General features: G+C 48.5%; 2 protein-coding genes across 2 annotated transcripts in view; both read right to left on the bottom strand.

Annotated features, from left to right (window-relative positions):
* Positions 1–2,133: 2,133 nt before the first annotated feature.
* On the bottom strand, positions 2,134–4,142 carry LOC125945347 (uncharacterized). The gene is made up of 2 exons (XM_049667110.1): positions 3,933–4,142; positions 2,134–2,706 (listed from the first exon to the last, which is right to left on the bottom strand). Exons 1-2 carry the CDS (start codon positions 4,101–4,103, stop codon positions 2,359–2,361), a joined length of 519 nt encoding a protein of 172 aa, XP_049523067.1. The 5' UTR covers positions 4,104–4,142; the 3' UTR covers positions 2,134–2,358.
* Positions 4,143–4,910: 768 nt separating this feature from the next.
* LOC125945680 (uncharacterized) overlaps positions 4,911–23,361 on the bottom strand; it is a 32,082-nt gene continuing 13,631 nt past the window's right edge. The window contains exons 4-12 of the mRNA XM_049667914.1: positions 22,515–22,695; positions 20,090–20,286; positions 19,027–19,344; positions 17,190–17,343; positions 16,177–16,269; positions 10,622–10,866; positions 9,129–9,207; positions 6,896–7,137; positions 4,911–5,174 (exon numbers count right to left, since the gene is read on the bottom strand). Of these exons, the coding sequence (XP_049523871.1) occupies positions 4,911–5,174; positions 6,896–7,137; positions 9,129–9,207; positions 10,622–10,866; positions 16,177–16,269; positions 17,190–17,343; positions 19,027–19,344; positions 20,090–20,286; positions 22,515–22,695 (1,773 nt within the window). The remainder of the gene's footprint in view (positions 5,175–6,895; positions 7,138–9,128; positions 9,208–10,621; positions 10,867–16,176; positions 16,270–17,189; positions 17,344–19,026; positions 19,345–20,089; positions 20,287–22,514; positions 22,696–23,361) is intronic.

Raw genomic sequence — 23,361 nt, forward strand, 5'->3', positions numbered from 1 at the left:
CGCGCTCGCGTGTTCACCCTAACAGTGCTCACCGCTGTACATTATGCCTAAGCCCGCTCCTTCGTTGCTCAACAAAGGACAGGTTAAGAACGTGACCCAGATAAGGTGATGCGCCCACTCACAACTGTTATTTTTCGTTTAGAAAACGGCGGCTTATGTACAGAAGTCACAAGAAAGACAAAAAGAAAAACTGAGAAGCAAAATTAGACACAAAGAAAGTGACACAGGTTAAAACTTGAACTCCCTTCGTCAACACGTGTGCTATGAGCGTTTGTGTTTTCGCACAAGCGCGGCGTTCAAAAATTCAATGTTTTAAGAATTTATAGTTATGGGTGAAGCGCTTGCGCATCTATCAGCGTGGTGCATTTTTTATGCCGTAGTAATCACGTTATCCGCCTTTTCTAACGCGCGAGATAACTTTATGGCGTCGCTGAGCGTAGTTCTCACGCGCATGTCGCGCAACTCGATTTAAAAATAAATTTCGGTGTCTTACGTGTCCAAACCCCGATATCATCATGATGCACTCTATAGTGGGGGACTGTGGATGAATTTTGACCACCTGGGTTCATTTTACGTACACCGTCCAAGGTAGACATACCTGGTAGCGAAGCTTCCATAGGAGCCCATACGTCCAAAACATGGCGGTTGATCGGCGGTTAAATGGGGCTTAGCGCCATCTGTGTCAGAAGAGAACACTTCCGGGGGAAGAAAAAATAATGTGACGTCATATCCGTTAAAAACAGAAGTGAGAACATTTTGTTCTCAATGGCGCGAAATTTGTTTTCGGAGGCCTGCCACTACAGCTGTATATTCGAATGCCCCGCCATACAAATTGATGGGCGTTGCGAGCTTTCAGCGCGGAAAGCGATGCAGGAAATGGTCAGCCGTACGGGTGTCGAAATCGCATCCCTGCACAGAACATACTTTCTTTGGAGGCCGACGAACCCTTTGGGCGTAGAGTGCTCGTCCTTTCGTCGGACGCCAAGCCCGCCGGCCAGCGCTGTCGCACGAAAACAACTAAATTAAACAATTATTTGGCGGTCTAAACTTACTGCTTTTGACTGAATAGGTTAAGAAACAATGAGACTACCCGCGTCACCAAATTCAGACAAACGTCGGCAAGCAAAACAACACACCATGTGAGGGTGGCGTATTGTAACATGTTAACTTTTCGAGCGCGCCTTTTTGCACACTTCAAGAGCTGCATTGCATTGCAAGTGATGGCGGCCGCCGCTATCGGTGGGCGCTCTTACGGTGGGCGCTGAAAAAAGGTATTTATTGACAATGATCAAGTAAAACAGAATTGTCTCTTCTTTTCACGCCATCCGTATATAAAATTGATTAGGAACTTTATTTTCGTTGAATGAATCTAACTGTCCTTCTCTTTATTTATAAAACGCTTTTTTCTTTCCCAGTGTTTGTTCCCTCCAAACATACTCGCGCTTCAATCGCTGCTCCCATAACCACCCTTGCTGATGTCGGTGACAATTCGTTCTGAACCGCTTTTCGCCCCAAGCTTCGCGACCTATGTGAATCGACCTTGCACCGTCCATGGGCGTTTTTTTTTTGCATTTCGCCATTATCGAAATGCGGGCGCATTGGCCGGCATTTGATCCCGCATCCTCGGGATTGACAGCTCGTAGCAGTATACGCGTTGCTGTGCGGACCTCTTAAATTTCTATCGCCTTTCCCCCTCCTTATATGCACTCTAGAACACTTTTAACAGCGGAGCTGTTTAAGGTCTTCGTTGCGCCGCGTAGAGCGAACAAAAACTGCTCCCCACGATGACGTCACCGCGCGTTGCCTAGCAACCACCTCGCTGAGCGGCGTGTGCTTCGCCTCCTTTCCGTTCCGTGCACATGTTGCCTTGACATGGGCCGTTAAGGAGAGGGAAGGAGAGCATGGGCGCGGCGCGCGCAAAGCTTGTTGTCAGGTGCTTCTCTGTAGCTACGATATGCGCGTTGTCCAAGTTTGTCGTCTTTAGTTCGGACGTTGTCAATCAATTGAAAAGGTTCGGGTATAACGAAGATATTCTACCTGTATAACGAAGCGTTTTCAAAATATTTGATAAAGATTGTTTTTTACAGGTTCGGTGTCTTTCATACCCAAGTGAACGGCTCGGGCTAGCATCATGTGCACATTTTTTAAATGTATGCTTTAATTGTTGTAGTAAGACTTCGGTGTCTTCCGTACACGAGTGAACTGCTTGGGCTGGCACCGTCTGCAAAATTTTTAAATGTAAGTTTTAATTGCTGTAGTAATTTCGGATGTTTTGTTAGTAAATGTTATGCATTCTATCGTTCGAGTCGAGAGCGCACGGGCAGTGCAGCTGAGCTCTTGATTGCCTTTAATAGCAGTTTATATGTAGCGGCAATCGTTCGGACCGCTTCCCTTTGCGAGCTGTCCGCAGGGCCCGTCGACGAGACGCTTTCGCGTCTGGTACACGACCATGCAACGCTGCTGGAGGTCATCCGGGCTTCGGTGGCCTCCCATGGCGCAGCCGAGCGCGCAGTGCATTATGAAGAAGAACTGCTTGCTCGAGAGATTCACTCCCAGCAGCTGCGTCGTCGAACGACCACTCCCGGCGGCGGCGAGTCGGGCTCTCTGGAAGGCCAAGTAGGCTATCCTGGAACCCAGGACTTCATCAAGGCGCCCCCTGTCGGCGAGCTCGGTTTCGTTCAGTCTCCGTTGCCGCCAGGTGTCGTTCTGCGGCGTCGAATGATAGACAGAACAGACAACCAGGAGGTCATAAAAAGTGAGTGAGAGAAACAGAGACGGTAAATCCGATGTAAAGGATGGAAACAAAAAAGGTCCATCGAGATTTACAGAAATGGCAAAAAAAGAAATCGCGAGGGAAAAGCTGTATGTTACCGAAAGGGGAGTGCCTTGCTGTTTGAGGCCAGATCTGGAAACCTGAGCACAAAAACATACCGGAGCACATAAGCGCCATAGGATGAGGCATGCTCACGCGCCAGGTGTTGCGTGAGGAGAGAGGGCATCACCGCGATGCCACGTCACTTTCGCTCTCGGAAGCCGGTGGGCGGTCCGTATGTCTGTCTCTCATCTCTCCCCCACTCGGCTTAGCTGCTGCACGCGCCAGCCGGCCCTGGTGGCCGTCGCTGCTTCGTCGGTCTCTCGTCGCGCAGGGCGTCGGTGACACGCGGCGTTGGCACCGCAGGCCAACGCCGCATGCCGCTACTTTTTAGAACTGCGACTTCCTAAAGGAAGTCGTCGAAAGGCGAAGCATCGGTTGCGATAGCAAATTAGTAGATAGCTATACGAAATAAGGATAGTAGCTTTGTCGGCCGTGTAAACTTCTAGACATCGGCATACTAACTAAACTAACAAGCATGGTGTGACGCGCGCACAAGCAAACATGAACAGATCTCACTCGATGACCGCGGAAACTCGCTGTCGAAACGCTGGAGTGAGGAAGTGCGGCAGCAGCGGCGAGCGAATTGACCTTCGTGCGGCCTATCGCATCAACGCGAACCAAGCCGCGAAAAGAGAGCGCACGGCGGACTCTGTCCCCGTCGAAGATGGCTTTTAAGGAAAAGCGACCGCGTGCGGCTGCGCCTTAGCAGCCGCTGGAGTAAAACGCGCTCAGCCTCCCTTCCCTCCCCCCCGGAGCCTTGAGCACGACGAAAGACGGCGCGCTTCTTCCCCGCTTTCCCCCCTTGCGGACGCGAGATTAAGCCGCCATCGCCGGCTCACTCTCGCGCGCTTTCACTCGCACATACAGCATACGGCGTGCATCGACGATGTTATCGCCCTTGGACTTTACACGGAACCTCACGGCGACGCCGACCGCAGAAATGTACCTGGAGTGTCTATACAATTGCTGTCGCAATGAAATTGTCACATTGCGTAATGTAATCGTGGCCTCGGGCTTGTAATGCACCAATCTGAGCCGGGCTGCATGTAGGACTTGCCTTGTTGCGGCCGGCATGCAGGCAGTAAGTGCTGTCGTCGGCGGCGATGTCTCGGCTTTGCCAGAAGCTTCGCCAGCGCTCTCCGACTGCTGGATCGGCGCGACGCCGCTCGACCAGCTCATGCGCCAGAGCCTTGGCGATGACCTGGTTATGCCGGGCATAGAGTTTCATTAACTTTCGTAAGGAGAGATATGCAGAGAACCGAGCTTACATATGGACAGATGAACATACATAATAACAATCCATGCACAGGTTGATGGACAGACAGACAATTACGAGAGATGGTTAAAATGAGAAATAGACACATTTGTAGTCAAACGAATACACCACTAGATGCTTTCCCGCCCGCGTGCGCGCACACACACAAGCAAGCAAGCAAACAAACAAACAACAGACAAACAAACAAACAAACAAACAAACAAACAAACAAACAAACAAACAAACAAACAAACAAACAAACAAACAAGCGCGCGCGCACACACACACACACACGCACGCACACATACAACAAAGTTGCGTACGCGAGAAAGTGGTGCAAACGTACGACAGCACGAGGCCACCACTGTGTAATGCATAATTATTTACCCTTTGAACACAAAACATAATGCACTTTGGTAGACCCGTCAGTCGCAGTCAAACACTGACAATAAAAAAAGTATACTTTTACAACACTGCAGAATTGATTAATTGAACTTCTCTCGGTAGTGTGGAAAAAGTTTTCTTTGAATCGTCAAAGATAATTTTCCCTTATTACGCGAAAAATAACGCAATATTCGCCAATCTTTCTGGACCTTATCCGAAGAACCCCCCGGTGCTACCTCTCTACGCCGCTTTTGTCAAAAGTGACTATTACTGGAGTGATAATGACGCCCTCTCTGACCGAGCCTCCGAATCAGAGCAGGCGTCGACGGCGATGGTTCGGAGCAAGCGTCAACCGACGGCGATAGTTGAAATTCGCCTGGAGTGTCCATATAATTGCTATGGCAACGAAAAGAAGTATTGGCGATACTCGCACCTGACCCGAGCGCGGCGAGGTTGTACTCGGGTGGTGCTCCAGGAACGTACAATGGTGGCCGGAAGAAGGTGGCCGGAGAGTCCACGCTGACCGCTGACGTCATCGCCGGAAGCAGCGCCTGCGCCAGCGGTGGGAGGGCGTGCCAGGCGCGAAGGCGACGCAGCCATAGCTGGGGGAAGCTGCCTCCTGCTCCCACGGGTACCCGCAAGCATAGTTCCGTCCGTTCTCTGCAAGACACAGTTGTGGTCATCGAGTAAGTCTTGCAGAAATTACTAGAGCTAACTCTGGCGGAGCGGTCATTCAGCCATCATAGGAATGACGCGTAATGCATGCATTTGTCTCCGCATGTGCGTGCTTGTGCTTTCAGACGTTCTCGCGGCGTTATTTATTGCGCTTGCTCATGTGAATTTTCAAACAGTCGTATTTTTTTTCTAAATGCAATAAATGCAGTAAGTTTCTGACGCAGATGCGTAGTCACAGGCAAATTGTTGTAATATATTATAGTGCGGCAATTTGTTTTGCGCTTTGTAAAGTCACGAAGCCGTTTGAAGCATGAACGACGAAGCCTTGGAAGACCCGTGTAAACCGTGCGGTAAAGCCGTGTGACCCGTGAAACGTTCTACTTTCAGCTCACGTAGGCACTTGGACCATAATTCTTGGAAAAAAAAAACTATGCTTGAAGCCACGGGGCCTGCTTCATATGAGCTGTCGCATCAACGCATCAACTGTCTACAGTAACGCAAGAGTCCTTCAAAAAAAAAAAAAAAAAAGAAGAGAGAGAGAGAAACATGGAAGGACAGTGGTAACGCGAAGGCGAGGGGCGATCAGCGAATCAGAGCCCAAATTCAGAAAGCCGTTTGCTCGTAAGAGCTATCCGTAATTGATTATTCATGTTCGCTAATCACGTGTTCGCTATCACACGATTGGACAGGACTTGTTCACACGAACCGGTTTAACTTTCGAACTACTTTGCAAGTACGGGCTCGTGAACGAGCAGCCGATGCTGCTTGTCACAAGATAAGATGGAAGGCTCGACCAATAGTTCTGCCACTAATTATTCCATTCAAGCCGGTGTCACCCAAAGGGATTTTTGCACGACATTGGGCGATGATAATAAGAAAATCGAACTGCAGGAGCGCTTCCGCGTTTTAATCCAATCAGAATGTGTCCGGTTATCGAACCTGCGATCACGTGCTCAGTACCAGTATGTGGGAGCAGCCTTAATATAGGTAGATGCGGTACACTCCGGCGATAAGAATGGCGGCATTGCCTTTACAGTTGCCACTTATGTTAGCAAAGTAACCCGACCCACTGCGCGCAGCCTGTATGGATGGATGGATGGATGCTATGAGCGTCGCCTTTGAAACGAGCTGGTGGGTTGTTCCACCAAGCTCTTGTTCTTGTGTGTAAGTGTGCCACTGAAAGCCACCTAGTGGTGGAATTTGGATTGAGGGCCGGGAGAGGCCATTGCGCCAAGAGTGGAACGCACGGGCTGTGATTTTTTTTTTTGTTTTTGTTCGCGCAATTGAAAGAAAGTGATTTAGCATCAGACTAGGCAGGACTACGCAGCATCGGACCACGTTTCCCATCTCCAGATTCACATTGGTGTGTACAGGTGGAGCAGTGGTTGCGAAACTCGTAGTGTTTAGGTTGTGGCGGGTCCTGGCGAACAGCCGGTTACGAATGGATGGAGCGACGGACGTACAGACACCGTAGATTTCCCCACACCATCGTTTTTTTTACTTATTTAGGTACGACTGATGTAAATGTACCTTCTAATTATATGTAAACGATGTGCTTGATTCACACACGAAAATAAGCCACTAGAAATCTTGCAATATGGCCGCCGTTCTGAACACAACCCTCTCTCGGAAAAAAATGTCCTCGGTACAGACAGCGACGGACGTACTAACACCCTCCCCCATAAATGCTCTGAAAACGGAACAACCTTTGTCGTGCCTCCAAGCGCCAAGAAAAGATGTTCGGGGTCAGCGTCCTGTCGTCCAGAATCCGGGAACAGCGCCGCTTGCGACGTAGCGCTGGCTCTTCGAGAAGGCACAGAGTCTCTTTCTGCTGCGATGGCGCTGCCATTCGCCGCGCCGAAATTGAAGATGGAAGCCACGGCATCCTGGAGCTCTGCCATGAAGCCGGTGACACCCGAGATGGTCGCTGCGGGCACTGCGGTTTTGCCTGTGCACAAACCGCATGCTTAGTAAATGCGAGCTTTTACCGGCGAACTGGCTACAGAAGTTGTAGCCGCGTAAAATGCCTAGTTTAACGTAGTATAGATCTAGAACAGCCTGCGTGCAAAATTTTAAGTTTGAAATACGAGTGGATGCGCAAGGAAAGGATCGCAACAGTTGATGTTTTTGATACTGAAGGTCCATGGGGGAAAAAAACAATGCTGTCATTAACGCTCGCCGGAAGTGACGCATGACTCGGAACGCGCGGCTCCTAGGCATGACCTCTGAGATTGGCCACCTACCACCCGTGGCTACCGCAGCTGCATGGGGCATGTTGGAAATATGACGTCATATCCACAAACAACCAGCCGCACGGGTCGCCTGCTTAGGCATTCTTTAAAGGCTGCTAAATATCGAATTATACGATTATTTGACCTGCAGCTCTGCCAAGATTATTTCTGTAGCATATACGGCTCATTTATCACCCACTTAAGCCAAGTTGACGTTTCGTTGCAACTGACAAGTGCTTGTCCTAGCGCTCGAATGCGTCAGTTGATGCGTCAGGAATTGTTGCTATTCACGTTGTAAGTTTCGCAAAGATAGAGGACTTGTGTGCGTCTTCCGTCAGTTGGACACCTTAAGAACGCTGGAAGTATAGTACTCGTGTCCACAAAGCACTTTGTACGCTCTGTAACAACATAAGGTCAACAGACAGTGAAGCCGTGGAAACATGTCAACTTTGCCGGCCTTGGTGCCATTCGGTAGCACGCGAGGGTTTGTTCGCCCCGTCGCTTTGTACTGTATGCTTACGTAATGCGTGACGCCTGTGACTGAAAGGATATGTCACTTCCGTCGCCATGGCAGTGAGTAGCGTTAGCTGACACTTCCAGCGCTAGGTCTACGGTACACGCACGCTCAAACGTCCAAGCAAGTGGATGACGGGGTGGTTGCGTTAAACATATGATTGCAACAAAAAAGGAGACCTCCTCGGTTGTCCTTATAATTCTTGCTCACATCATACGCTATACCATTTCTTGGAAACAGTCCTCTACATTCAGTTTACTAAACTTACTATTATCAAAGGTTGCTGGCCAGTGACAAGAAGCTTCAATGAACACGAAGCTTTGTGAACTAAGAGGATGCTTTGCCTCGTGGCCTACTCAGATTTCCCCACTTAAATACATGTGAAATTAAACGCTGAAATTGTTTCCCTAGACAACTGCTGAAGCGATTTGAATAAAAAAATTGATGCGTCTAAGAGAGAAATCTGAATTTTACTTGCTGAAGGAAGCAGAATTTTGATATAAGACCTCATAACTTTAAAAAAAATTGCTTAATAGTGGCAACTCGGAAAAAAATTGAAGCACAAGATTTACAAAACCGTAACGTGGCACCAAGAGCAGATGTTGCAGTTCTGCAGCTTTAATCTGTCGCAGTATCTGAAGGGGTCAAATTTGATAAGATCTTATGACTCACGTGAAACTGAGACAAATATTACGAATAGGCGGGGCCCGTGCAGAAGAATTCGAAACTAACTTGGGCTTGTTGGTTTACGTTCAGCACTCATGGCGGACAGCAGAGACGACGAGAAATGGTACAGTGATATCCATGATATGACAAGTGATTACAGTGATCACAAGAGATAATTATTCAGCAGGAAAGTAATATTGGCTTAACTGCGCTCTTTTCACGTCTCAATGCATAATGTTTTAATGCCGTATTATCAGTGACCGATTACATTAACAAACTAGGGCCAGGACACGTTACATCAAGAAAGACGGTACTGTAATTTCACAGTGTCAGCACCGAATTTGTGCCCTGTTCTTGCGTATTTTTACAGTTTTCTTAATTTGACTCTTTGGTTTCACTACACAACAATGCACTATCTCTTAGTATTTGTCTATAGCGTGCCTTTAGGCACTGCATAGCAGCATTCACACTACCTCATCGGCTGCGAGGCGTTATATTTATGCTAAATGCGAGGTAACCTTAGCTCACCGTCGAATAAGTCCAGGATCCTGTGCGGCACGCCGCTCAGTCGGTCCACCAATCGCTGACACTTCGTCTCCGGCGTTGGCTATAAAGAAAACGTTCGTTGGCTAAGTACTGACTCGATGCTTTGAGGGCATTATTTACAGCTCTCGCGGGTTTTACTGCTCACAAGTTGGCGTCTCCGTAGCATAACGCAAACGAGCACTATACGGCGACCTGCCGGTCTGGCTACGTAAGCATGCATATAGTTGATTTAAATGACCATGCCGGATCCTGTATGCGGCGGAGAAGATGTAGTTTGGAGTGCAGCTCTCCGGTGATTTGAAATCGGGATTGCAGGGCACTGCATCGCGGGCCAATAAAACGGTCATATGCTCGAAAAGCAGGCGAAACAACACAAACACACATTGCAAAAGAAAAGAAGCGGACAAGAGACAGCGTCTGTCTCTTGACCGCTTGCTTTTTTGTTTTAGTTTTAGCTATACGTGTGCATTTCTGCTTTCTTACTAGGTCAAGTATACAACGACTAGGCAAACCGCAAGTCCTTTGAATACAAGTGCCCTATTTTATACCGTCACTTTATTAACTGCGTTGAGAGACTGCCCCGCGGCCGGACGAATCTCTTGCCTTTGGATTCTACAGGTGTAGATTTGCAGAGCTGAGGGTATAGGCGCTTGCATAACGCAGATACAGTGGCTAAAGCATTCGCAGTCTGCTGAAGATTGCTGTGAACCAAGGACTGAATACAAGCACATTGAAACGCGAACAGGGGATATTGCGGTTATTGAGAAACCTAGCGTGATGGCTTTATCGTCAGCTACTCCGTCATCGAACTTCACCAACAGCACCTACACAGGCCGCCCGACAGATGGCGACGGGGTTCGAGGTTAAGTGCGTTTGCATGTGGCAGAGTAACATGAAGATTCAGGTCTGTGGTACAGCGGATAAGAAGTATAGGACTACCTGCATGACACCACCACTGGCAATGCATGGGGATATGCTTGCGCTCTGAGCGTAAAGTGACTCAAATGGTAGCGGTTTGTTAATCGACAGTTCCGGAGAGCATGAACTATTAGAGCTCTAGCGTGTCCGGTATTCGGGTAAGCGCAAGCGGGCTGAGCGTTTTACCGGATGAGTGGAGGCGCAAACGTGAACGGCCGGCACGGTGCAGCCACCTGGTGGTGCAGAGCTCAAACAAACAAACACAGCGATAATACTGAAGTAACAAAGTTTCTTATACTTCGCTGCTGGTGTAAATTTCCGACAGCGGCGTAATCGTGTTGCTGCCGAAATTTTACACCAGCAGCAAACTAAGATACACTTGGTTACTGCAGTATGAGCTGTGTTTGTGTGGTTGAGCTCTGCGCCACCAGGTGGCTGCAGGTCGCCCACATTTACGCCTCCGCCCTCCGCTAAAACGCCCAGTCCGCCTGCGTTTACCGGAATACCGGACAAGCTAAAGCTTTCTAGTTTCATGTGGTATCGGTTTATAGCCTCACCATGACTGCTTTCTTGTCCGGGAGGTCTTCTACAGCCCGGGTCCAGTTTAGAGCCGCCACAACGTCCGCCTTGGGTCCGACCAGGTAGCGGAGGACGTTCCAGGCGAGCACGCGTCGCATAGCCAGCCTCTCTTCGGGCCTCGACAGGTACGCCACCAGGGCTAGCGCCTGCTCGTCCACGGTCACGTGCTCGTTCAAGCCGTGCTTGGAAAGGCCGAACCGAGCAAAAAGCCACTGCCACCGGTCTGCCGCACGAAAGACAAATTTCCAGGAAATCCGTTTCGGGGATTACTCAGGCAGAACGAATACTGTTGTAAAAACACGTTCTTCAGAGGCGCTATTCCGGAAGAGCAAGAAATGTGGCCGCTGAGGTGGTTGTGGAGCTCAACGACTTCCTTTTTGGGCGTGCTTGGTACCTTGAGCGTCTTGGTAACCTAACTTAACCTAGCCTATGAGATTCGACTGCTGTCTGCCGGCAGCCGGCAGAAATGTTTTTTGAAGTTCTCCTGGCAGTCATAATCTCATTGGCTGATGGAGTGATGCTAGAAATGCCGGCAAAATTAAGATTTCGCATTCTGCCGACCTAACCTAACCTATGAGAGTCGACTACCGGGAAAACTTCGAAAACATATTTCTCCCGCCTGCCGGCCCTTGCTTGTTTGAACCATTGTTTTAACATGTTTAACTTATTTAACCTTTGTTTAACCTTTTTTTAACATAGCCACACCCTTGTTTTAACATGACCCGAGTGCTGTTTTTCAAGCTTTAAGCGCTCTCATTTTATTATTATAGCGAAAGCCTTATGTCTCATCGTTCAGTAGACCTTCAACGTCCTTGAGCGAAAACCGTGTCGTCGAAGTGAGATCGTACACGATGACGGCTCGGTGTCGTGATTCCCTTACTACCCCGACCCGGCATCGTGTCTTACCTATATACAAATGCTCAAGCGACAATTCTGATGGTGTGCGCGCCACCATCGTCGTCGTGGCACTCGAACTTTCAGGCACTCGAACCCACGACCTTCGGTGGGAGTCGAACCCTCGAACTTGTGTGAGAGTCGAACTCACCACCTTTGGCCTTAGGGCGAAGTAATTAAGGTACAGTTTATTATTATTGTCCTATGTAAGAGGCCGCCTGCGGCGCACAAAAGAAGAAGAGCACGTGAAGCACGGTGTTCGGAACGGCACGAGCTCTCGAGGCGCGTGAGCCGAGCCGTAATCGAGGGATGAACGGCGCTGTCTGAGGATTATCGACGTGGCACCGGGTCAGGAAGGTCGCATCTCCAGCTATGTTCTGGCGACGGGAGACTTGGGGGTCTTGTTGAGTCCGTGACGTTGGCCGTCCAAGGTGTGGCCGTCGACCTCGGCAAGTTCGAGCGAGGCTCCTGGACTGGCTGCAGCCTCTCACGGCAGGACCGGGCACCCCAGAGAGGATCCCCCTTCTACGGCAGACCGGCACGTTCGATTCTCCACGAGACGCCACGTCGGCACTCATGAAGAGGTAGCGACGCATCCAGACGCTAGGCCTATCCAGGTGGGCCTAAGCAACGCCGAACGCCATTGCTGACGAGCCTACGAGCTCATCACCGACGAACCGACGAGCTCACCGCCGACAAAAGAGACAACGCGAGGCTTCGGCACCTACGGCGCTCTCAACGCTTCCGACGAGCCCGACACGTGTGCGACAAGAACTTCAAGACGGCGATCCGTCAGAGACGATCACGTTTTGTTTACGACGCAGTTATATAGTTAATTAAGGCACTCAAACCCACGACCTTTGATGTTAATTAGAGGTTCAATTAAGTCACAGTTAATTAAGGTAGCGTCCATTAAGGCATTAGAGCGCGCAACCTTTGGTCGGAAAAAACAAGTAAGAAGTGAGAACGCATTCGAATGAGAATGTCAAGTACTTTGAGGAATGTCTCTTGAGTGCGCAGGCTTTCGCCTTCACTCTCTTTAGCGTACGTTAAAGTGACTAAATTTTTGCGACAGCAATTAGATGGGCACTCCAGGCGCATTACTACCATCGCCGTCGCCGTGAGGTTCCGTATAAAGTCCACGGGCGATAAAATCGTCGCGGCGTGCCGTACGTTGTATGTGCGAGTGAAAGTGTGCGACGGTGAGCCGGCAATCGCGATTCGCGCACGCAAGGGTGGGAGAGAGAAGGAAACGCGCAGTCTACCAGCCGCGCCCAACTTTTCGGAGAGAGGGGAGAGAGGTCGAGGGGCCGCGCTTTACTGCGGCGCCGCGTGCTCCCGTTGGACTGGAACATAAGAATTTCTCACTATAACACCTAGAGGTTAATCTGGCGCCACCGTCTATGTGAGTTTCCTAAAGGGCGCTGTGCCGTCATGGGAATGACAGGATATGTGTTTGCGAGGCTTGTGTTGGCTGGTGTTGTACGAGGCTTTCTCTAAAACGTGCACATTGCTACACAAATTTCTTCTTAAAATAAAATCTACATAAAAGGCTTTCACTCACCAATATTACATCTCTCAATAAAGTTTACACACTGGCAATGCCGAATCAAGCGAATTAAAAGCAAGAACAGACGACAAGTTGTTCCAAAGCGAGCGAGAACCTTGTCGTCTGTCCTCCAAGTTTAGCGGCCAGCTGATCCTTCTTACGTTTAATATTATTGTACATTCAATAATAAGTCCTCGAAATTAAAGAAAGCATGTTTTTGTGTAATACATCTGTAGCGCTGCACTGCCGATCCGGGCAGCATTGCATGTGTAGCGTGCGTTGGAAAATGTGGCCCGACTATTACTAACTGAATGAACAAGCGTGGTGTGAGCGCGCACAAACAAACATGAATAGATCACACTGAATGACTGCAGACAACGACCGTCAAAACTCTGGCAGCAAGCGGATACGCCGCAGCGGCGAACGTACGTGCGGTCTATCGCTTCAACGGAAACTGAGCGCATAAAGGTCAGAGCCGTGTGGAGATAAGAGACGGTGCGAGCGAGCGACGATCGCGGTTGTTGGCAGCGTAGAAGTGCGCCCCCCCCCCCCCCCCCTCGCTCCCTCCGGCGCTGGCTTACCGCTTCCTTGCTTGCGCGTGGGAGCGATAAGAGACTGTGCGGACGAGCGACGAGCGCGGTTGTTGGCAGAGAAATGCCCCCCCCCCCCCCCCCCCCCCCTGCTCCCTCCGGCGCTGGCTTTCCGCTTCCTTGCTTGCGCGTGGGAGATTGAGTGCGTTCGCTCTCCGTGATAGCGCGCGTCCCCGCAAGCTTCCGCTGGGGCATACGGCGCGCGGCGAAGATTTTATCTATACGGAACCTCACGGCGACGGCGACGGCGACGCCGACGGCAGAAATCCGGTTGAAGTGCCCATATAATTGCTATCGCAATAATAAATCCACACCAGCTTTTTACACGCTGTTTCAGCAGGAAATGGATCATTGTGACAGACGGAACGGTACTAGCCAGGCGCGTCTTCAAAGCGCCCCGGCTCTCCAAGAACGATGCCAATCCGAAGTCCCAATATACCGGCATTCCCGAGCCTACCACAGCGCAGCAGCGCCTGATTTCCCTCTAGGTAGTATAGTGAGAAACTCTATGGGCTGGAAGGCTCCGGGGGAGGGAGGGGGGGGGGAGGGGAGGGGAGCGTTCTGCGCCGTGAGTACCCTCCCGCGCGGCTGTATTTTGAAAGCCATCTACGGCGGGGGCACGTACAGTTCGCCCTCCCTGTGTTTTCGCGGCTAAGATAGCGTTGATGTGAGCGCCGGCACGAAGCTCAATTCGCTTGCTACTGCTGCTGTGCTGACTCAGTCCAGCGTTTTTACAGCGAGTTTCCGCGGTCATCGAGTGAGATAAAGTTCATGTTTGCTTGTGCGCGCGTGACACCATGTTTGTTAATTTAGCTTGTGTGCCGATGTTTGCAAGTTTATATGGCCGATAAAACTACTAGGCTGGCTCTATATAGCGGTAAACTAATTTGCTATCGCCATCGACGCTTCGCTTTTCGAGCGACATTGCCACTGTTAAATGCGAAGCATTTCTTGCCGGCGGCTCTGTCCATCCGTCCTGCGTCCCCTCCCCCTCTCACTCCTCTCCTACGCTCCCCCTTTCTCTCCTCTAGGAATCCTGTACGGAGCGGCGCCCGCGTGCAACACCCCCACAGCGCATGCGCGTCCCCTCCCTTTCTCTCTCCTCTCCTACGCTCCCCCTTTCTCTCCTCTAGGAATCCAGAGTGGTGCGCACGACAGGTGGTGCAACAGCTGCATGCTCCGCTGGGGGCGCCATGGTAGCTCCGGGGTATGAAAATGACGGAGCACGCGCGCCTCATTCTCTCTCCTGTGCAGCGCCGCGATGAGCGCTCGGGCCGCTGCCGCGAAACCATCTCCCGCTCAAGCTAGCCATCTCCCCGCTGCTTCGCATCCACACATGGTTCCCTTTAGAGGGAGATGGAGCAATTTTTTTCGATTTTCTTTACTCCGTTGGCAAGGTGTGTTATTGAGCTGTGTCTTTGACACGCGCGTACCGAGTGCATTTTTCTTTCTGTTTTTATTCTGCTGCATCGTTTTGCTATTTGATTGCTTTCGCTGAACAAGAATTATAACTAAGTATGTGTACCAACTGCCCAAGACCTGATATTAAGGTCTTGGGCAGTTAAGTGACATCTAAGTAAGTATAAAGAAGTTCAGAGAGATAGGTACGAGAGAGATTGACTATAGACTACCTTTTTGGTTAAGAAGCAAGCGATATTAAGGCAGAAGAAAAGTATGGACGAGTGGCTTCGAAGCACAGGAGTGTATGCTTGGACTGATCAAAAGTAGTAAATAAAGAAATGTAGCTGGAGCCAACATGAAGGAAGACGTTTCGACAAATTTAAGTACCCTTGTCGATACGTTCGATGCAGCTACATCTCTTGTTCGAGCACTGCTGATCAATCTGGTGGATGGAGCGTTAAAGGTGCCATGCTTTCGGTGCATGGGGGATTGTTGGTATACGCAATCTTGGAATACAAAGGCATACGCCAATAAGACGATGATGATGACGCGAGAAGTGCGCACAAGCACGCCACAAACGCTGTCTGTCTGCCACTAGCACCATTAGTTAAATGCACGCTAAAGAGTTATGTTAAGCTGAGCGAAATTAGTAAGCCACGCTTATGAATTATCAAAGAGTGAATTCTTACTAATTGAGTTTGCTAAGCAATTATTTAAACTGCTAAGCAAAGAGGTCACTCTCTGCTACATGAAAAACAGATGTGTTGGTCCACTGCTCTGATGTTTTCGCAGCTGCCCGCCGTGACGTCACAAATTTCGACTACGTCTGCTCGGGCCTAGCTAATTGCTTATTCTCGAAGATGCTTCGACGTGCATACTAATGGGACCAACGAGTCAGCTATTTCGATGGGAGCGAAATGCGAAAAACACCCGTGTACTTAGATTTTGGTGCACGTTAAAGAACCCCAGGTGGTCGAAATTTCCGGAGTCCCACACTACGGCGTGCCTCATAATGAGATCGTCGTTTTGGCACGTAAAACCTCATAATTTAATTTAATTTTTGACCTTCGTGACCCGAGGTGTCGCTATATAAACACACCTGTCGAGATGCCTGTGGAGTTGGCGAGGCTTCCGATGCTCATTCTGTGTGGTCGCCTGGAGCCTGCTGCAGTCTCGTTCACGAACTCTGCGACTGGATTCAGCGAACAGAGGAATGGACGTTATGAGAGGCCACAAGGCATTGGGAAATCGCAGTGAACCAATCGCAGTGGCGATGTGCGGCTGTGGCGTTGTACAGGCTGGACGCGAGGTTCAACACCCAGCCGAAGCGGTTGCCATTCTAGTGAATTTCGAATGCAGAAATGCTCGGGTACCCGTGCTTTGCGTGTGTGTGTTAAAGAACCGCAGGTGGTCAAAATTAAACGGTAGCCTGTTCCTACACTTTCTTTCACATGCTCCATTTTTTTTTTGGTGAGAGACGCTAAGTGAAATACGTCACACGTTGTGAATTCATGTTGCATAACGCGTATGCTGTATGTCATGCATTCTTATCCGTTTATTTGCAATACTACTGCACAAATGACAGTCACGAAACAGGATGAAGCCGAAATTCTGATTTTCTGACTCGACACTACCTGAAGCGCTTCCTTGTAACACTGACTTTTTTGCACAAGAAGCGTTGCACAACTTGACTGACTCATTAATAAGCCATGTCCGTTGTTAATGAGAGCATGTAGCGTTTATTTCAGGTAGGAGTATGCTTTCGAGCCGTTTCAACTGCACGCTAGTTTCGTTGACATCTGAGCGGAATGATGCTCAACATTCAATGAACTGCTGAATGCCTATTCTCGCCCATTAGTGAGCGAGCGAAAATTTGCCGATGCGAGCGCGCGCGCAGCCTACTTCCACGGAGACCTACTTCTGCGCTGCCTACTTCCGCCTACGCCGTGCCTACTTCCGCTGCCTCTCCGTTGGAAATGTTTTTCCCAAATTTTGGGCTGCCAAGGTGGGGGTGGGGCCTTTACATGGGTGCGGCCGTTACACGAGTCTATACGTACTTTCACTGCGCCCCTTACAGGCGCTGGAGAGTGAGAGCACGTCGCACAAACTCACTCTCCGTGTCCGCATCCATGAGCTGCTCCGTCACGTTCGCATCGTCCACAAGAGCGTAGTGGGTGAGGAGGAACTGGTAGAAGTCGTCGACGTCATCCTCTTCGAGTGAATGCAGTGCGTTGACGAACTCCTTCACTTCGGGGTTCAAGGTGATCTGCTCAGAACGAGGCGACGGTATTTGCACGCAGCACACCATCACCAGCACCTTTCTTTTAAAGCGAGAGCTTTAAGGGCCCCTTTGCCTAGTGAGCACCGCGTTTACCGCGAACGAAAATCATGCCATCTGGTGGTGCTGCAACTAACCGAGCTCCGCTGGGTTCCTTGCAGCACCATTAGATGGCGTTCGCCTCCGCGCATTCGTGGCAGCGGCGGCGCCGGCCGTGCGGGGGAAAGAAAAAAAAAAGACCCAGAAAGATCGCCTTCGAGCATAGCGTTCGCCGCAAGCGTTTCCCTCTAAAAATTATGGTTGCATTAGCTGCAGTTGCCGAGAAGCGTGAGAAGCAGCCAGGGACCCTTTAATGCTATCGCGTTCTACACTTAAAGGCGAAGCTTAAGCGTCTCCCAAGGTTTGCCCGTTTCAAACTGCTTGAGCCTTTCTGGCCCAATTTTATAGCTTAAATGAATAATTGGTATTTCGGGAACCTGTATTATAAGACAGGCAAAAAAATACAGTCGAGTTTTTGGCAGCACCTCGAATGCGTTTGTAATGAACTACACGGCGAATCGAGGAGTTGGAGTCAGAATACGGTTCTTCGCACTTACTAATTCATAATTGTAACGCTGTGAAGTATGAACACAATGCAGGTGGTAACTATGAGCCCCCCCCCCCCCCCCCCCTCCCCGCAGCAAGAGCCATGTGTTAAGCAGCAAGCTCCCAAGATACGCAAACAGGCCTCGTCTCGGTATGATGCGACGCGTGGATATTCGCGATATATGAGGGAGATGATATGTATATATGCGGTAGCGAGTCAGCAAATTATGTAATCATGGTTGCTGGGGCTCATGTTTTAGAGATTTATCTTGATGTTTGTTTCTTTTCATATAGACTATTTCTTGCCAGGCATTATGATTTCCGCAAGCATAATTGAAATAGAAAGGGTTAAATGAAGTTGCTTGCCGTGTATAGATATGGCAATTATGTCTCTTCAGGGTGGTCGTCAGAAAAGGCGGGTACTACCTGGCAGGACAAATAGCCATGTTCATTGAGATTATTACCAACGTCAAATATGTTAAATGTCAAACCTATTATGAACGAACGACATGGTACACTCAGAAACATGCTTTAAAGCCAATTAAGATAGTATAGCTTATGTGCACTGACTATTTTGGTTTGGATTACACTTCCTCAAATTATTTTCGATGCCACTGGATTTACCAAAGTACTTCCAAATTTATTGTTGCAATAGGCTAAAACTGCATTGTGTAGTATGTCAAGTACAGGTTGATCTAGTAAAAGAAAAACAAACAAAACAAGAATTTAACAAATGCTATAATGTTTTGTTCACTCTTGGTGGAAACTAGATGGTCTAGTAGTCGTCGCAGTCCGTTCGCTAATTAACTAAGATTCAGTAATTAACTTTTTAATTACGGCTTTGGCTATATATGGCGCTTGGCTGTGGCGAAAATTTACATAGAATATAAAATTGGTTTAAACTTTAGCAGCAAATGAGCGGAAATGCGGCTACTCAGATTAGTGGAGTGTCCTAGGTAGAATTTCTGTTTGCAGTTGCTCAAGTATAGGATCCTAGGGCTAATATTGATCTGGGGATTCTTGAAATCTTATTTTGCATTGCTGACAAATCCTTCGAGCTGAAGAAAAAATGAAACTGAACCTTACTTCAAGAGCGAAAGCAGCTGATGCTTCTCCAGTGACGTCATACTTCCGTGAGAAGGACACCGGTGCGTCGACGCCGTATTCAAGAGAAAGCTGCATCATGCGCTGCAGTGGATCCTCTGCGAGATCGTCCGTCATGCGGCGCAGGTCCAGGTTGAAGTGTTGCAAAAAAGACAGGACATCCTGCACGCCCTTTGCCGGATTAAACGCGTATTTCAGGCAGGACTTCATGAGTTCCTGGCCGTCTTCTTCACTGGTTGCATGCTTCTGTCCGTCGTCGGTTGGGTCGTCTGTTCTGTTTGCCTCGATGATTGCCACATGCTGCGAATAGAGGCCCACCAACTTACTCGAAGTCTGTAGACATCAACTGATGATGATGCATAGATGACTCTTCCTCTGCTTCGTAATCATCACTATCATCATCACCATCAACACCACAACCTTTCAAGCCCACTGTATTATGAAGCACACTCTCCACAAAATGCCGTTTTTGTAAACGTCTCATCTGCTATAGTCGTTTGACGTCTATAAGATGTCTAATGTTTAATTGTAACATCTGCATTTGACTGATTTTGCCAGCCCGCGCTACATATAGTTACTTGCTTAGGTGGCGACGAAAATTTGGCAATGTACAAAAGACGCAAAAGAGACCAAAGCTTATGTGCTAAGCTTTATGATTTCGGCGTATTTTCATTAAAATTAACTTGACAGACATATCGTAATTATCAACTTTTTTTTTCAGATCACGCTTACGTTTACATTTTATTGAGTGGTTATCATCCATACCAAGTCGAGACAAGACTCCAACGAGGCATGAATCCTGCAAGTTGTCAAAAAATAAAAACACAATTGCCTACATGTTGTATAAAAACATTGCTGTATATTCGAACTGGCGGTCTTCAAGAGCTCTCGAAGTAGAGTCGAATATTGGACGAGCAGCTGTTCGAGCAAGAGCTGTTGCAAGCGCTCAATCTGCTCTTTCAGAGTACACTACGTGTTTGAGAGTAGTGCGTTTCAGAGTAGCACAACAGAGAAATGCACCGACTGCACGGCGAGCACCACGGACCTTGTCTGGGTTGGAGTCGAAGCTGGGGAACGCTACGGACGCGTGACAGACGAACGTGTTGCGCTCCTTGCACGGGTCCGCCTGGCTGCCGACCGTCGCGTCGAACCAGTCCTTCATGTGGCGGCAGAGTGAAGTGTTGCACGCGGCTTCACCCCCTTCGGTGACCGCCGCACGGGGCGCGGCCTGCATTTCGCCCCCTGGAACAGGTTGAGTATAGGCTTCATGGGGCACTGTTTAGGCGACATTTAGGCCACATATTAATTTGTCTTCACAGCGAGGTGACATCAGTTACTTCCCTCCTCCCCGCTCCGATATAAATGGGTAACGTCTGTCTGTCTGCCTTATCTATGTTTGTCCGTATTTGTGTATGTCAGTCCGACCTCTGTGCTGTCTACCTAGGTATCTATCAGTCGGCAGTCTATCTATATATGCCTGTCCTATGTGTATTTCTGGTCGTCCATCTGCACCTTTTTGTCTTGGGTCTCTCTCTGTCTCTATGTCGTATCTGCCCGTATCGATAGTCTTTATTCGCCTGTGTGTCTTGCTGTGACTATCTATCTATCTATCTATCTATCTATCTATCTATCTATCTATCTATCTATCTATCTATCTATCTATCTATCTATCTATCTATCTATCTATCTATCTATCTATCTATCTATCTATCTATCTATCTATCTATCTATCTATCTATCTATCTTATCTATCTATCTATCTATCTATCTATCTATCTATCTATCTATCTATCTATCTATCTATCTATCTATCTATCTATCTATCTATCTATCTATCTATCTATCTATCTATCTATCTATCTATCTATCTATCTATCTATCTATCTATCTATCTATCTATCTATCTATCTATCTATCTATCTATCTATCTATCTATCTATCTATCTATCTATCTATCTATCTATCTATCTATCTATCTATCTATCTATCTATCTATCTATCTATCTATCTATCTATCTATCTATCTATCTATCTATCTATCTATATCTATCTATCTATACATGTCTATACGAGGTCTGTTAGGAAAGTATCCGAGCTTTGGCCGAAGAAAAAAAAAACTGGCATAACTGAAGCGTTGGAAACCCAATCACCCTCAAAGTAGTCTCCTTGGGACTCCACACACGTCTTCCAGCGGTGCTGCCATTGTTGGAAGCATTCCGAGAAGGCCTCTTTCGGAATGGAGTTTAGCTCAGCTGTCGTTGCAGCCATAATTTCCTCTCTTGTTTGAAATCGCGCTCCTTTCAATGGCCTCTTGATTTTGGGAAACATCCAGAAATCGCAGGGAACCATATTAGGAGAGTAAGGAGCCTGTTGAACTACAGGAGTCTGGTTTTTCGCCAAAAATGTCTGAATCAAGTGCGAGGAATGTGCAGGAGCATTGTCGTGATGGATGCGCCAATTTCCTGTTGACCACAAGTCCGGTCTCTTGCACCGCACAGAATCACGTAGGCGACGGAGGACATCCCTGTAGTACTCTTTGGTGATTGTTTGACCCTGTGGTGGGTACTCGTGGTGTACCACACCGCGGGAGTCAAAGAAAGCAGTCAGCATCACTTTGACGTTGCTGCGCACTTGGCGGGCCTTCTTTGGTCTTGGTGACGTGGAATGCTTCTACTGTGACGACTGGGATGTGGTTTCCGGGTCGTACCCGTACACCCAAGACTCGTCACCAGTGATTATGGTGTTCATGAAGTCGGGGTCACTGTTTGTGGAATCCAGCATGTCCTGTGAGACTTCAACACGAAGTTGCTTTTGCTCCACCGTGAGCAGCTTCGGCACGAATTTCGCCGCGACTCTCTTCATGGCCAAATCTTCGGTCATAATGGAATGTGCAGAAAAAGTGCTGATGTCCACCTCTTCCGCAATTTATCGGATAGTCTCATGACGGTCCGCATCACCACAGCGTTCCCTTCGGCAATGACCTGGTCATTTCGGTATGTTGATGGCCGACCGGAGCGTGGCTCGCTCTCCACCGATGTGCGGCCGTCTTTAAACCGGTTGTACCACTCCTTAATCTGTGTGCTGCTCATAGCATCGTCACCGAAAGCCGTCTGAATCTTCCGAATGGTTTCCACTCGGCTGTCGCCCAGTTTCTGGCAAAATTTGATGCAGTAGCGCTGCTCCAGTCGCTCCGTCATTTTCCTTGCAATAAAGGAACCGACGAGAACACTGCGCAGTACCTCACTCAAACGCTGCGACCCAGCGACTGACGCTATCGGCAGGCGGGAAAAAAATCGCGCATGCGCACGAAGGTTCAAGGTTGGCTGATGCAAGCGCGCTTGTTTCACATCCATCAGGTGTACGCAAAAAAAAATAAGGTCGGATACTTTTCTAACAGACCTCGTATATCTGTCAATATATCTGTCTATACATGTCTATATATCTGTCTATCTGTCTAATCTCATTATCACCTCCTTGCTCTTGCTGCTGATCCCCCTGTTCAGCCGACGTCGCCAGCACTGGCTCAGTTGTCACAGCGTCGACAGCCGGCGTGATCGTATCGACGTGTGGCCTTTCTGTAGGCCGCACCTCGTCTTCTGGCGCCTCCGTGGCTCTCCGAGGCAGCGGTCTCTGGACCACTTCCTCTGTTGTCTGCGACACACATTTTCAGTTTATCAATTATTTATCAAAACTATACTAAACTTTCGCTCTACTTAGTGTCGCGTAAACAAGGGAATCATGTATAAACGTTCCTTCCGGCCAAACCCCCGGCTTCAATGCTCAGTAATCTTGCGTAGAACTAGCGCGTTTATTTTGCCGTCCATTTATTCATTTAAACAAATTACACATGTTTGGAAGAAGATATACACACGATGTTTTGCTTTCGTCACGGAGATGAAGTCTAAGGCGAGTACGAAGTCGCTGTATCAACCAGTGGACGAGTTTCAGTGACTAAGCAAGCAGATCTACGATAATGGAGATTCTGCACTTGCATCAAGACGTCCACGTCTGTTCACTCCTTTTTGTGTGTGTGTTCAACAATTTTCTGCAGCTAAAAACCTCGAAGAATGAACCAACTAGCTAAGTTAAACACCCTTCTGTTTCACAAAATTGTGTTTAAAAGTGGATCATGGTTGTAAGAACGCTCCATCTACTCAGTGAAGCTTACGTGTGGAGTTAGATTAAGAGTGTAGGTGATTGGTGCATATATATATATATATATATATATATATATATATATATATATATATATATATATATATTTGTCCTGCGAGTGCCTCTGGCAACAACAGGAAAGGTTTTACTCGCGTAGAGAAA

Source organism: Dermacentor silvarum, chromosome 5, assembly GCF_013339745.2.
Source record: "Dermacentor silvarum isolate Dsil-2018 chromosome 5, BIME_Dsil_1.4, whole genome shotgun sequence".
Taxonomy (NCBI): Eukaryota; Metazoa; Arthropoda; class Arachnida; order Ixodida; family Ixodidae; genus Dermacentor; species Dermacentor silvarum.

What these genes read in the sequence shown, in the direction of transcription:
- LOC125945347 (XM_049667110.1), bottom strand. Translation starts at nt 4,103, where the DNA reads ATGAAACTCTATGCCCGGCATAACCAGGTCATCGCCAAGGCTCTGGCG. An exon ending in TGCATGCCGGCCGCAACAAG is followed by an intron (nt 2,707 to 3,932) that starts GCAAGTCCTACA and finishes TCGACGCCGCAG; the next exon opens with AACGACACCTGGCGGCAACG.